This window comes from Hippocampus bargibanti, linkage group LG06, assembly GCF_051943395.1.
Source record: "Hippocampus bargibanti isolate YZ-2025 linkage group LG06, ASM5194339v1, whole genome shotgun sequence".
Taxonomy (NCBI): domain Eukaryota; kingdom Metazoa; phylum Chordata; class Actinopteri; order Syngnathiformes; family Syngnathidae; genus Hippocampus; species Hippocampus bargibanti.
This window is the reverse complement of record NC_142739.1, coordinates 13,267,737-13,282,500: the sequence shown is the minus strand read 5'-3', so window position 1 is coordinate 13,282,500 and position 14,764 is coordinate 13,267,737. Positions and strand designations below refer to the sequence as shown.

Sequence of the window (14,764 nt, the reverse complement as noted above, 5' to 3'; positions counted from 1 at the left end):
GGGGGGGGGGGGGGGGGGGGGGGGGGGGGGGGGGGGGGGGGGGGGGGGGGGGGGGGGGGGGGGGGGGGGGGGGGGGGGGGGGGGGGGGGGGGGGCTGGGGGGGGGGGGGGGGGGGGGGGGGGGGGGGGGGGGGGGGGGGGGGGGGGGGGGGTGGGGGGGGGGGGGGGGGGGGGGGGGGGGGGGGGGGGGGGGGGGGGGGGGGGTGGGGGGGGGGGGGGGGGGGGGGGTGGGGGGGGGGGGGTGGGGGGGGGCGGGGGGGGGGGGGGGGGTGAGTCTTAAATATAAAAACTTCAGCTCAGACTCAAAACCAAAATCCCTCTTCCCCAATCATGTGGCCTTAACCAAGTGGATTTTGGGTGTGACAAATCTTTCTTGTTCTTGGTTTTTACTGTATACTGTAGATACCATACAAAATGTAACTCATTTTTTTTCTTTATGATGGCTTTTCTGACAGACAAAAAAAACATCAACAATAAGATAAAACAAAGGTTTTTAATAAGCAACTCCTGTTCCTTTTGTACATAATGTAAAAATTAGGTATGAATTTTAATGACATGACATTTGTTGATTCACCATTACTCCATGCTAAGCATTGTTAGAGTAGAGCAAGAGTATTACTGACTTTCCATCTGTGTCAGAGGCGGCAGCATAGTGGAGTGGTGTGCATCCCCTCTCATCAAGGTCATTCACGCTGGCCCCTGAACCCACCAGCGCAAACAGACACTGGTAGTTACAGTTGGCAGCAGTGTAGTGCAAAGAAGTCCTAGAAAGGTAAACGCTGCTTAGCTGTCTGTTTACAACAATACAATACATATTGATTTATATAGCGCTTGAACAACCGCTGAAGTAACAAAACGCTTAACATGGAAAACTGCCATATACAGAAAATAAAGCAGTCACTAAACCACTCCCGATGTAAGAGAACACCACAATGAAACATCATGACAAACCTGCCAAAGCTGTCCTTTTTATTGAAGTCTGCTCCTGTGTTGAGAAGTAGATTGAGACATTCCAGGTTCCTGGACAGATTCAAGCCAACGGCAACATGATAAATAATTGGCTTTTATTGTTCGGAATGATTAATTGACTGGCATATATGTTTAAATGAAACAAAACACAAATTTAATTGTAATGAGCACAAACCCTCCAGCAGCTGCTGCGTGCAAACAAGTCCTTCCAAAGTCATCAGGAGTGTCTATATCAAAACCTGACAAAGAATGGATGATGAGCAACAGTCTGCCACTCCAGTGAATGATTAAGTTTCATACTGGAGTTACCTGAAGACAGAAGCTTTCGGCAGCAGTCAGAGAATCCACTCAGAGCAGCCAAATGCAGTGGGTACATACCGTGGACCCCTCGCCTGCAAAGATTTGCCAACACATACACAGTTCATCTTTTGGACCCTCACCTCTTCGCTCATTTTTTTTAGTCAGCATTTCCTGCTTCCTTTTTTTACAGGAAAATACAGTTCGGTGAAAAAAATATACAGTATAATTAAGCCAAACAAAAAAAAACCCACACTATTAAAAAATAATAATGAAAGGCAGATTTTGCTGCTTTCCCTGATTGTGGTTATTTCTAGAACGGAAGCCTAGCGATCAAGGACAGAATATTGTAATTTGACTAATATATTAGAATTTGTTGAGTGAAAGTGCAACTTAAAATAAATTGGTAAACAGCACTTAAAATGCAGCAAAACACCAAGGACGTCGCTGGACTATGTGAAACATAGCACACTGGAACATGGACACACACACACACAATCAAAAAGTATCCACTGGAATGCAAATTGCCAGAAAAGATGGCATATCCACAGAATGAAAGATACTTAAACTCATTCATAACTTGTGCTGAGACCATTATGTTCTACAGGTACCGCTGTCTTGGTTAGCCACAGGGTAGGAGATAATTGAGGGAGGTAAGATCAAATCCTTATTGTCCTTGTGATCACTCGTTTCCAATGACTAAAATGAGTTAATGTAGAACTTTTAATGCCGAGGTGTTTAGCGTTTTCGTTTTTCAATAATGTAGACGTGTGAGGTATTTACATCATTCTGTTTATCTTACTCAGCTTCATAAGAGGGAACACTATGATCAAAAACTAAATTGGATGCACTGCACAACAATAAAAATATAGACATTGTTAAACAACCTCCCTCATTGATTTGAAATGATTGTGAGAGCAAAATATTTAATTCCACACTGGTGCACTGGCAGGTGCGAGATGTACGGTGTCTACAATCCTGCAAGATTTGTGGATTGACGGCATTTAATCTTACAATTTTCATAATTAAGTGGATAATTTTAGTTGAAACTTTTCTTCGACTTATTTGGTGTATTTGTGGTCGGGGTATACTCACTTGGCCGTGTCAGCTCTGTGGGCAATGAGTGTGTTGATAAGTAGCTCGTGACCGTATCGGGCAGCAATATGCAGTGGTGTATTTCCATTTTTATCCTCACAGTCAACCTCAGCACCTGAAGTGGGTTTAAGGGTTGGAGGCGGGGAGATAAAATAAATCAACCTTTTGAGCCAAAGTTATACAATTGGAAGTCGTTTCCAGTACAATGGGAAACAACACTCAAATAGTTTCAGACGAGCTCACCGTTTTCAATGACAGCTAGAGACCTTGAGAATCTCCCATGGATCGCTGTCATGTGAAGAGGTGTCTTTCCATCCTTACTCTAAATTAAAACAAAGCCATTGTGGGGAAAATTTTCAGCTTTCCAAAACAGCCTTTTGGCTTAGCCAGCAAATGTTTAATTGCACTCGTTTGTTACTCAAACTCTAATCCATGACACTTCTTTAATTCACTTACAGCTATTTCTTTGGGGATACGCTGATTTAAAAACTTTTACGCACCTTAATGTTGACATCAGCCCCATTGCAGACAAGCAGCTCAAGACATAGCTTGCCTTGCCGTGAAGCAGCAGTAAAGTGGAGTGGAGCAAAGCCCTTCTCATTCACCTGGTTGACATTTGCTCCACACTCTATGAGCTCGTTAACCACCACATCTTGACCATTGTAGCAGGCCACATGGAGTGGTGTGTTGCCATATACATTAGGCTGATTGATCTGAAAACCAACCAACATAGAGAAGCTGATCGTAAAATCACCACCACATTGAGGTATGGAACAGTTGTGATGCTATTCCCTCTCTGCTCTTTTGAAGAGAATTAATCATACAGTGTAGTTGTGGGTGAAACTTACATCCACCCCCAAGTCCAGGAGGTATTTGACAACAGTGATCATCCCACTGGAAGCAGCTGCATGCAGAGGTGTGTATGATTTCTTATCTTTGCAGGCCACTTCGGCACCATGAGACGCCAGGAGCTTTATAACCTCAATGTGACCTGAAAATTCAAGTTAGCATCGCCAATATAACATTATTGTATTCTTTATTAAAGAACTTCTATTATCATTTTTTTCTGGTTCTACATGTGTAAAAAAACTTCATCAGAGAGCAATTATATGTGCTGCATATATATATACATGTGATACAGTACCTTCAAAGTTACCGTTGTATTTTACACAAATCTATAATTACATAACAAAACAAGTGGATTTATTTTTACCCATGTAGGCTGCCCAATGTATTGCACGTCGGTCTTTCTTGTCAAAGGCATTGATGTTGGCCCCTCGAGAGAGCAAGAGCCGCACCATCTGACAGCATCAGTGCGGGGTGTCGGGTGGTGGTTGGAGCAAGACAAAAAAAAAAAAAAAAAAAAAAAAAAAAAAAAGCAAAAGCAATGAGTCATGGGGTGGTCAATAAAAATAGAATGCAGCTGTCTTGGAAGATTGAGTAAACATCACAAATTACGACTTTTTTGGGAAAAACATTTAAATTAATAATCATTTGTGCTAGACAACTTCCTGTTTTTGAAGAATATTTTAAAGCCTGTTCTATGCGAAAGGAGGAGTTAATAACTAAAACGTTCATGATTGGAATCATATTAAAGTAGGCCTGCATGGATTATTCAAATAACTTTAATGATCCCAATTACATAAAAAATGGTTCACTCAAATTCTCTGCCTCTGAGCTCTGCATGTATTGTGTATCAACAAGGACTTGTGCTGTAGTGTAGTCCCATCAACCACCTGCGTAGAAACAAGGGGCTGAAATGTACACAAGGAGGTGTGAATAACAGACTTGTGCAAAACGTCTGTGTAAGCTCTCAGTCGCACAGGAGTGGTCCATCGATGAAAAGGTTTCTTCAGCCGTCATCTGTACTTCTTTGAAGGTGTTGGACGTTTCACTTCTTATCCAAGAAGCTTCCTCAGCAAACTAAAGTCTTACTGGTAGTTTCGGCCATATATATATCCCTACTGTCCAGACGTGGCGGTGCCAGACTCTGCTATGATTGGTCCCTGCTCTCAGGTTGGGGGAAGCAGAGAACTAATCACTGCGGTTCCACTGATTCCTTCTATTTTCCTGACTGACGACTGACCTGATTGCCCAATTTTCCCTGGTGACCAGGGTAAATTGGTCACCACGTCTGGAAAGTAGGGATATACATAGGGCCAAACTACCAGTAAGACTTTAGTTTGCTGACGAAGCTTCTTGAATAAGAAGCGAAACGTCCGACACCTTCAAAGAAGTACAGATGACGGCTGAAGAAACCTTTTCATTGAAAGACTTGCGCAAAGTTTGGGATCATCTCACACGAATTGGGAAGATTACGTGCAATGCATACCACCAAAAAAAACAGCATGTCAGCAAACTATCAAACTCAGCTAATATCACTTATTATAATAAGCATATTCACATGAAATTTGCCAATGTCCACAGTTCTCAGAGTTCATTCAAAGTGCAAATTGGCGAAGGAAATTTGCAGTACACAGCAGCAATTTGCAAGTGGGTTGGGTGGGAGGTGAAAAGATAAAAAAACAAGATATTCTAAGCATAATAAAAAATGTCAGAAGATTGAGGTGTATACTGTAACTGGGCAAAACTGTTTCATAAAAAAACTGACATGACATGACTAACAGCTGGTTATCAACCAACAAACTCCACTCTTATTTACTGAAGCCTAAGTCATTAATTAAGCCAGGCCCCATACATTAAAGTTGTGATTACATATTCGCCTACATGAGAAAAGTGCAGAGGGTACGTGGAAACTCACAATATATTTAAGCAACTATTCATAAGATGACAATTGATGAAAAAGGTTCTGTTATTACATAACATTGACAATAAAAACTGTGTGTGTATTGCCTGTGTGTGTTACTGCTTGTATCCCCGGGAGACAAGCTGCGCCACAGCTGCGTCAAAACAACAAAAGCTCAGATGACTGATTACAATAAAACTGCCATAACGGATCAAATATACATATTATTCTGATTCAGTGTTTTGTATGTCATGTTTAAATGCTTATTTAAAAGGTACTTCTATTAGTGGTTAATGGCATAATTTAGCACAAAAAAGGCAAGTTTTTTTTATTAATTGTCACAACTTTTTTATCCAATTAATATCAAACAGCATTTAATTTTATGATTTTATGTTTGAGTTAAAATGAATTGTGTTATGTCTACTTTTGAAGAATCATCATGTTCATGTGAGTCGGTATGACAAAACTGTTTGAGGTAGAAACAAAACTGAAAAAGGTTAGGACCACTCGATTAACACACACTCAAAGTCACAGGTACCAGGGGAGCATGGTGGTGGTGATCCAAAATGGACTAATGATAACATTCCCTTGGTTGTGTTAAGAAAGGCACAAAATGCATTTTCACAGGATTACTTAATTAATCAGTGGAATAATGAGTACTTAGTTCTAAAAATATTTGATGGTTGCAGCCTTAATTTATAATGCTCATTGACTTAGCCCAATATAGATGTAATGTGTCGGTAAATTGATGGTGTGGGATGGAATATGGGGTGACAGAATCTTACAATGATATTCACATACGTCGGCACAGTGCTGTCTTGAGGAATGGCTTCAGACATCCCAGATTTCACCAATTTAATTTGACCTTTCATTTGATGGGCATGGTGTATCAGGAATAAAATAATTGCTGTGTAAATACACGTTTAATCAGCAGTTAAGGGCAGACTGAAAGGTGCTGTCAAAACAATGGTCACCCTGCTGAGTACCGTATCTTCCGGTGTATAAATGGCACGAGAGTATAAGGCGCACCCACAATGAATGGTGTCTTTTCAAACATGTTTCCATATATAAGGCGCACGGGACTAGAAGGTACACCTTCAACGAATGAAAAAAGTTTTCTAAATATAATAATAATAATAATAATACTACTACTACTACTAATAATAATAATAATAATAATACATTACATTTTAAGCGCCTTTCAAAGCTCTTAAGGACACTTTACAGTCACAGACAAGCATAAAAATACAATCACAAATAGAAATAGAAATAAATAAAATACAATTATAAATAGAAACAAGAGAAAGAGCTACAGAGAAAATGCAATTTTAAATAGGTGGGTTTTGAGATGGGACTTGAAGGTGGGAAGAGAATCGATGTTACGAATGTTGGGAGGAAGTTCCAAAGTTTGGGGGCAGAGCAGCTGAAGGCTCTGTCACCCATCGTGCTGAGACAGTCAGGGGGGCACAAAAATATACAAATATATTAAAGTTTTCTAAATATAAGGTACACGACATTATAAGGCATAGCGCCTTATAATGTCGAGGGTGAGGTTATGAGGTTGACAGGAGTTGGAAGACCTGTTGTGGCTCAATATTACTTCACACATAAGGTGCAGGGTCATCTTTTGAAGAAAACGAACGCTTTTGGGTGCGCCTCCGGAAAATATGATATATTATCATAGTTGTCATTAAAAAATCAAATGTTATTTTTCCTATCAATGGAAACCGATGGCACCTCGCATAAAAACTATACAATTTCCAGGCTTGGACAATGCATCTACTCTCTTGGATTTGAAAATACTGTGCTTTACATGTCCAACCTGGACTGGATAGTCTAGAATGGGCTGAATCCACATAGGTGTTTCAATGAAAGACAGTGCTAAGACAATTTCTGTTGCTACATTGTAGTTTAGGAATATACTGTTATAAAGAGAACAAACGTGTACCAGTACCTCTGATTTAATAATTGTTTTACTTTAGTTAGGCATCTTGACAAAGCCTCGGGAACTAACTAATTCGACCAGGCATTTCCTTGCCTAAAATAACTCCCGGTAATCCACATGAAAGTACATGCATCCGGCAAATTACTTGGGTGCAGGATGCTGTGAGTATAAGGGCAAACACTCCTGTAGCTGACTCTATAATAAAGAAAACAGGGACTGAAACCTGTTTATACATCAACATTCTTTGTTCATATGACTTTTAGTAATATCACGTGCAAGTAGAGCAAATTATTTTGTTAGTAAGCAACTTAAACTAGTTCAGCGTGATGGAAGTAGCTGTATGACTCTATGCTGTCATATTATTTGTCATTTAGTTTTTTTTTTGTTCTTTTGACTTCAAGACGGCGCCGCGAGAGTGGCTGCCTTTCCAGCAGCTCATGTATTTCGTTTTTCTACTTTCATTCCTTTCATCACTTTGCTGCTGTGAAATGTAAATTTCTCCACTGTGAGACTAATAAAGGCATATCCAATCCAATCCAATGACAGGGCAAATGCATTGATTAAAATTGATTTTTCCTTACACCTGTTACCAATTGTTTACCAATAAGAGCCCCATTGTTACTTACCGGTAGTAACCATGTAAAATTAACTCTTTCCTGAGAGAAAATAATTGAAAGGTTTTCAGTCTAGATGGATCACTTCAGCAATATTTATTAGGCACTAATTACTATGTCACACACCAACTTGTGTTTTCTTACAGCATTCTAGTATGAGCACAATAAGAGGTGATTATGTGTGTTTTTCAGCAAATAGCTTAGGATGGTTTCAACAAGGGGGGAAAAAAATCAGATGTGTAAAGTTGTTTAAACTATGAATAGCAAATCGATAAAGGTTCACTGCATTACCTCCACGTGACCACTGAAGGCCGCATGGTGCAGTGCAGTCCAGCCAACTCTGTCCGATACATTCACATTGCTGAGCAGAGGGACGAGTGCTTCGGCACAGGGGACTGCTTTGTTGGCCGCAGCGATGTGTAGAGGCGTCTGCCAGTTCTTGTCTCGGGCATTCACGTCTGCAGAGTGTTTCAATAATACTTGCACGGCCTCCTACCGTAAAAATGTAATCAACAAAATGTCAGGAATTGACAAGTACATTATTCTCAAGGGTGTGCAGTGTGTGTGTGTGTGTGTGTGTGTGTGTGTGTGTGTGTGTGTGTGTGTGTGTGTGTGTGTGTGTGTGTGTGTGTGTGTGTGTGTGTGTGTGTGTGTGTGTGTGTGTGTGTGTGTGTGTGTGCATGAGAGAGTTGAGGGACATTCTCATACCTCGCTACAGGATGCAACAGCTCGGTGCAGAGGAGTGAGCCACTTGCTATCTTTGGCATTTACTCTGGCACCTACAGCAAGTCAGGGGATACTGGCAGTCAGTCTATTTAAGGACAATAACTGTGTACCTGCAGTTTGTGTCAAAATTGAACCTTGGTAGAACTAATCAAAATTCATACAGTGGAAAACCTTTAATTGTACAGGGTCATACAATTTGGAAAATAAATAATTTTCATCAAAACACACATTAATTCACATGCCATTTGTGACACACCACCCAGTTTCTTGTGATTTACAAAAGTGTGAGATTTTTTTTCCTGCGGAGCTCCCACAGTAGGGTGCCCATGATGGCCAACCATAGAATTGCCAATTGCAAAATTCGTAGTTTCACGATCTACCAAGACAATTCACCAACGAAACTGTACCAAACAACATATTTTAAGTAAAATGAAGAAACAGAGTGTGCCTGCTTCAAGCTCCCTATAGTGTATATCTTCTTATATGTTATATGAAATTTATTGTCACACTGATATAAACAAAGAGAATTGAAACTCAAAAAAGTGTGATATTCCACTGAGGGGCTAAGAGAATTAGCATGAACAGAGCAAACTTTGAGCATAAGTCCAAGTCTGCGATGTCCATTTGGTGTAACACTTAAGGATACAACTTCAGAAAACAGATGAAGCCTAAATGGCTGTACCCGAGCCCTGAGCAACTGTGATGTCATGATCATTTGGCAGAAAGTGGCAAAATGGTTGACCCATGAGATTGGCAAAAAATGGTGGATTTTTCATCTTATCTCATATTCCAAATGCACATTATTATAGACAATACTGTGTTTAGACTAATTGAGGTCCATAGACAATTGTATCGTCAAGAAAAGGTTTCTTCAGCCGCCATCTGTACATCTTCGAAGGTGTCGGACGTTTCGCTGCTCATCCAAAGAGCTTCGTCTGCGAACTAAAGCTGTGCTGGTAACTCTGGCCCTATATCCCTAATGGACAGAGGTGGCGGTGCCAGACCTCTGCTCTGATAGGTCCCTGCTCGAAGGTTGAGGGAGCAGTGGACCACTCCCCGAAGCCAATCGGATTACCTCTTTTGTTATATCCCTGGCCCTAATTTCACCTCAGGTCCAGCACTGCAGAGGTTTGGCAACACCACCTCTTTCCATCAGGGATATAGGGCCAAATTTATCAGCACTATAGTTTCTTGATGAAGCACTTTGGATGAAGAGCGAAACATCAGACACCTTCAAAGAAGTACCACTCCTGTGCGACTGAGAGCCTTCACAGATGCATGTCAAGAAAATATGGGGGTTGAGTTCTTTATATGAATATGGTTCATGAGGCTTTATTAATATTTGAAATCACTCATGTCGGTCAAATCTCACACCACCTACTTTACAAAATACTACATCATTGGGGATATTTGCAAGGCAAAATGAAAGAGACCTGAAAGGATCAGAAGTTCAATAATTTCTGCATCTCCGAGGTAGGCAGCAGCATGAAGTGGCGTCCGCTTCTCATTGTCCTATAAGGAAAAAGAGATGGACCACTGTAATTCAAGGCTACTAGTATGTGGTGAAAATATAAACAGTTCATTTCCACAAAGAACATGCAAACTATTAGTGGAACAAATGCAGTGTGTCACCAGAACACAAGGCAGGAAAAAACAAGCATTCCAACTGAAGTCATGAAGAACGCAACAAAATAAATACCATGTAATGCTATTATTATAATTAACGCACATGGTAAAGTGTATGATTTTGAATCACAAAAGAAAAAAATACAAAACTGTGGCGATTACCTGGGCATTCACGTCCTCTTTTTTGAATATAAGCGAGCGCACTTCATCAGGGTCCACGTTGAAAATTGCTTTCAGCAAAGCAGGCTGTGGAAGGAAAGACCGTCAATTTATTTTTTCAATATGTTGTCATGTAATTGCAGTAGTTCTCATGAAGTGAAAGCATCCAAACGGAACAAATGAAAAATTAACCCTGCAGTCCTCAGCAGAAACAGTAAGAAAAAAGTAGAAAAAGTTTGCGGGATCCTCACTCTCAAGAATCACAACACATACCTGGCTCATCTGTTCAATGTTAGCAATCCAAAAGGCTCAACTTTCTCATGTACAATAAAAAGAAAGCATGACATACAGCCACAATATGTTGTTCAAAATCCCAAGTGAAATAAGATCAAGACGATTAATATTTAAAGGTGGTGCCGGTGGAGTAGTAGACAGAATAATCAAACAAGTTCCCCATGAAAACCAATTCATGGAGCGTACTTTTGGCCTCTAAAAAAGCCTGAATGATAGCTCTACCCCATGCAGGGGAGTTTACACCAAGAATGTCCCAATGAAAACTTTGCATGCAAAGTTACCCCAAGAGATTTGCCTGTCATTCGAAATATTCAAAATGCACTTTACCCAAAACTTTATTGACATGTTTTTGATTGCAGGTTTTTGCTATTGAACCCACAAACAGAGTCATAAAGACAAACCATGGCGATTATCTATTCATATGAATAACTCAAGTGTTGAAGCAGCATACCGGTGTGCCATGAAGGTCTCATCTCAGAATTACTTCTTTTAAGCCACAATGGGAAACCATTCTAGCTTCTATTGAAATAAAATAAATTGCATTTTTACGATTTTAATGGAGGCAGGGTCATTGTGTCTGCATGCAGCACCCTTTATTCATGTCAAGTCGAGGGACATTTTATTGCTACAAATTCAGAGCTGCCACCAAACAGAATTCCACCTCTGAACTTCACTTCCATACCAATGTGTTCCAATTTTCATATAAAAAAAAAAATCACAAATAAAAAAAAACATCATTGTCAACGCAAAGCGAACTCAAGGAAAAAAATACTACAAACTACAGTGGTCAAAGAATCCAAATACAGTAAAGTCTCGTTATATCGATATTCAAGGGAGTCCGAAAAAATATCGATATAACCGGGACTATCGATATATCCGACCCTGTTTGCATGTAATTTTCTCCGTGCGTGCATAGAAATAGTATCGATATAATCGGGACTATCGATATATCCGATATCGATATAACGAGACTTTACTGTAATAAAGGAGTGAACATGTTCAACTTTGAACGAACTATTGGATTGGATTTACCTTTATTAGTCTCGCAGTGGAGAAATTTTAATTTCACCATGACAATTTCTCATGTGAATGTGCCTTTTTCTACCTTCGCCAACAGTAATTGTTTGACCCTCAGTGAAATAGGGACTTTAATAGAACTAGAAATGTATGGATCTCCAAAATGCTTATGAAAATGTGCAGGGCACAACGCATGCGACAGGGGTCAAATGAAGCTAACAATTGGGGAGTTGTGCTTCTCACTGTGCCGCACGTTGACACAATGTGTGAGATAAATCTCCGTTTTGTTTTCAGTTGTGCGGTTCAGATCAAGGGCTGCAGGACATTTTCTGTACTACTCCAGCTGCAACAACTGCACAGCTTCCTGCCCCATCCAAGGCCTTTGAAACAGTCACCATGGACACAGCTCTTAAAGCAACGACAGTGAGTAACAGAAGATCACTTCAGGACATGATGACATGAGGCATACCTATTGTGCGATACAAGAATAAGTGCTTTCAATAATTTGTAGAGATGACACACCAACATCTTGTACGTCTGTTCACCGAACACATAATTAAAAAAAGAACTTGGACACTTGCACCATTGGACATAGAGATCATGGCCAGCATTTTATAGATCAGCAAAGTAGTATAGCAATGTTATAAAGTCAACAAAAATTGTATTATATCTCAAGCAAATGGTATATATTTGGGGGAGGGGGGGTCTTACAGGATGATTAAAAGGTTTAAGGAGAGTAACAAAGTGAGTTGGCTGCCATTGTGATGTCAGATTATCTCTCATTTTCCACCCCAATATGCTCATTGATGGTATCTTGATATACGTACCTTCAAAAAAAACCAACAGCGGCCAAAGAGGTCACCACGAAATGTCACTACCATTTACACGTCAGAGGCAGAAGCTCAAATTATGTTGCCATGGTAGGCGTCTCCAATAACGTTTCGAGAGTGATTTACCATTATTCAAACTTGAAAGCAACTGTTCAAGCCAATTTACAACTGTTTTGTAAAACAGGTTAACAAGCGTATGAGTTGTCAGGGGGGGACTGGCTAATTATTGGCGATAAGCAAGCCGTTTTGTTAGCAGGTTGAGACTCATTTTGTTTGAGCATGGCTGATGGGCATTGCCATTATGACAGAATCATTTGGCAAACTAATTCCCACATGGCCAATGGGCGTTCAGCGTTTGATATTAATACCAAATTCAGTTGAAGAGGTAGAGTATAGGAAAAGATTCGGATGAGATACTCAATTATGGTCTGCCGGGAAATTGAAATCGAAGCTAGCAGTTACTCTTAAATTTTTCCTTTGACTCCGCGCTCTTACCTGGTCTCGAATTTTGAGAACCACCATGTTTCTGTGGTTCTAATTTTCTCATACAGACTCGCGAGTAGCTGTTCGTCTTCCTGGACAAACAACAAGTGTGTTGCGCTATTACTGCTGCTAGTCTGCTGGAGGCCTAGCGTGACGCTAGCTTAGCTACCTTGCTAGCCCCCTTTCCCGATTGCATGCAAGTCAACGAGGAGCGGAAACTCCAAAACATTACCGCCGCCATATTCTACCTCACAAGAACAAGCGTTTTCATTGGCCAATTTATCTCCCGTGTAGAAGAAAGGAAGTTATTGGATGTTGATGCGGTCGTTATGATTTGACATAAAAATGAACACCTCCAAACCTTTCAGGTAGCGTTTGCATCTTAGTTTTATTTTCACTACTGATTTTTTCTTTTTTAATTAATTCATAATTAATTACAAAGAGAATTATAATTACTTTTTCGATTAATTTAGATGTTAGATTTTTTTTCTGTGTGATGTTTGAGTAGGATGATTACAGTTTGTTAATTAAAAAATGTGATGTGGATGTTCAGTCTTCCCTCTCTCCCAACTTGCTACGTATTATTGTTTAGGTAAAGGGTAATTTCTCTGAACACGTTCCAGTTAAATTTTGTTCAGAAACTACACGACGATTTAAATGAATCCATTGCTATGAAATTCTGTTGTGCATCTAAGGTTCAGAACCAATGCATTTTACATTTGACAGCAAATAAAATAAAATTGAAATCATTTGCCCAGATGTTCTTATATCTGCTAGTATCTCTCAAATCCCATGAGACTTCCGGTTAGTATATCTATTGCTTAACAGGTGTTCCGATGAATATTGCTTATTTTCCTGTTCTTAATTTTAGAAAAGCAAAACGTGGTCGATTGTCCTCCTCTATAGGCCGTTAAATGAACTCCATAATTTAAATGCTTCGTGTTTTATTGTGCTGGTCCCAAACCAAAACAAACATGCGCACCAAACCACTGAAGATGGAGGACACTGATTGGCTGTAGCGACCCCTGAAGTCAAAAACCGAAAGGAAAAGAAGAGAGAAGAAAATCGGATTACATTATACGTGTGTTAGATTAACCTTTATTAGTTTTGCGTTTGACAAATTCACAATTCACGACAGCAACGTTATTAAAATTGAAAAACACAACAAAACTACATTAAAGCTACTTCATTTCGTTTGAGTCTTAAAAAATGCAATAAAAATTAAAATAAAACTCCAATCTCCTGTCCTAACTAGTGTCGTGCACAAAGGCAGAGTTATGTCGGTGGTCATTTCCACCCGATATTACATGATAAAGAACGACACACACACAGCCACCCTTGGTCACGATAGTTTTTGCTTTTTTGAATGTTGCTGTGCCGATGACCATTTTGTGTTTGGGAGCCTTTGACTGAGTGAGTTGCTTGTTCTGTGGCCACAAAGGGACATAAGTCTTCTTGTGCCGGTCCCAAGCCCGGATAAATACAGAGGGTTGTGTTGTGACAGGTTGTAAATTATCGTATTTCCTATTTTGGTTACATTCGCGTAGTTCTATTGGTTTACAAATGATATATATCGAAAATGTTTATTTAAACATGGAACGCCTGCTTCGGTTCGTGTTTCGTGTCGGACCGATTTAGATCGTTGGACCGGAAATTGTTGTGCGCGTATGTTTGCATTAGATCGGGGCATTCGAAGTAAGCCACTGTTGAGTCAAGACGTATCACATTGCTTGTCTTGTGGATCCCACAACACCGTATCTCCCTTACTATAGTGGAGAGCGCAACATTTTGGAGGCACCGCTGGGATATTTGCGTTCGAGTGTTGTCTACTCGCCGTGGGTAGAAGCTCGCGCCGAATATCCCCAATCAACCCAGTCGGAGTGGCGTCGCCGTTTACTGGTTTGTTTCTACATGTGCTCTAGTTGCATCTCTGTGCGTACAGCCACCACTAGAGGGCACTGGAA

General features: G+C 40.3%; 1 protein-coding gene across 1 annotated transcript in view; it reads right to left on the bottom strand.

Moving 5' to 3' along the window:
- The window catches only part of ankrd28b (ankyrin repeat domain 28b), a 32,004-nt gene extending 18,964 nt beyond the window's left edge, over positions 1–13,040 (bottom strand). Inside the window, exons 1-14 of the mRNA XM_088998574.1 lie at positions 12,813–13,040; positions 10,180–10,263; positions 9,825–9,903; positions 8,374–8,444; positions 7,957–8,157; positions 3,574–3,661; positions 3,209–3,351; positions 2,861–3,073; positions 2,604–2,682; positions 2,361–2,475; positions 1,278–1,360; positions 1,144–1,207; positions 951–1,019; positions 623–763 (exon numbers count right to left, since the gene is read on the bottom strand). Coding sequence (XP_088854700.1) covers positions 623–763; positions 951–1,019; positions 1,144–1,207; positions 1,278–1,360; positions 2,361–2,475; positions 2,604–2,682; positions 2,861–3,073; positions 3,209–3,351; positions 3,574–3,661; positions 7,957–8,157; positions 8,374–8,444; positions 9,825–9,903; positions 10,180–10,263; positions 12,813–12,839 — 1,457 coding nt within the window. The 5' untranslated portion in view covers positions 12,840–13,040. The remainder of the gene's footprint in view (positions 1–622; positions 764–950; positions 1,020–1,143; positions 1,208–1,277; positions 1,361–2,360; positions 2,476–2,603; positions 2,683–2,860; positions 3,074–3,208; positions 3,352–3,573; positions 3,662–7,956; positions 8,158–8,373; positions 8,445–9,824; positions 9,904–10,179; positions 10,264–12,812) is intronic.
- Positions 13,041–14,764: the final 1,724 nt, after the last annotated feature.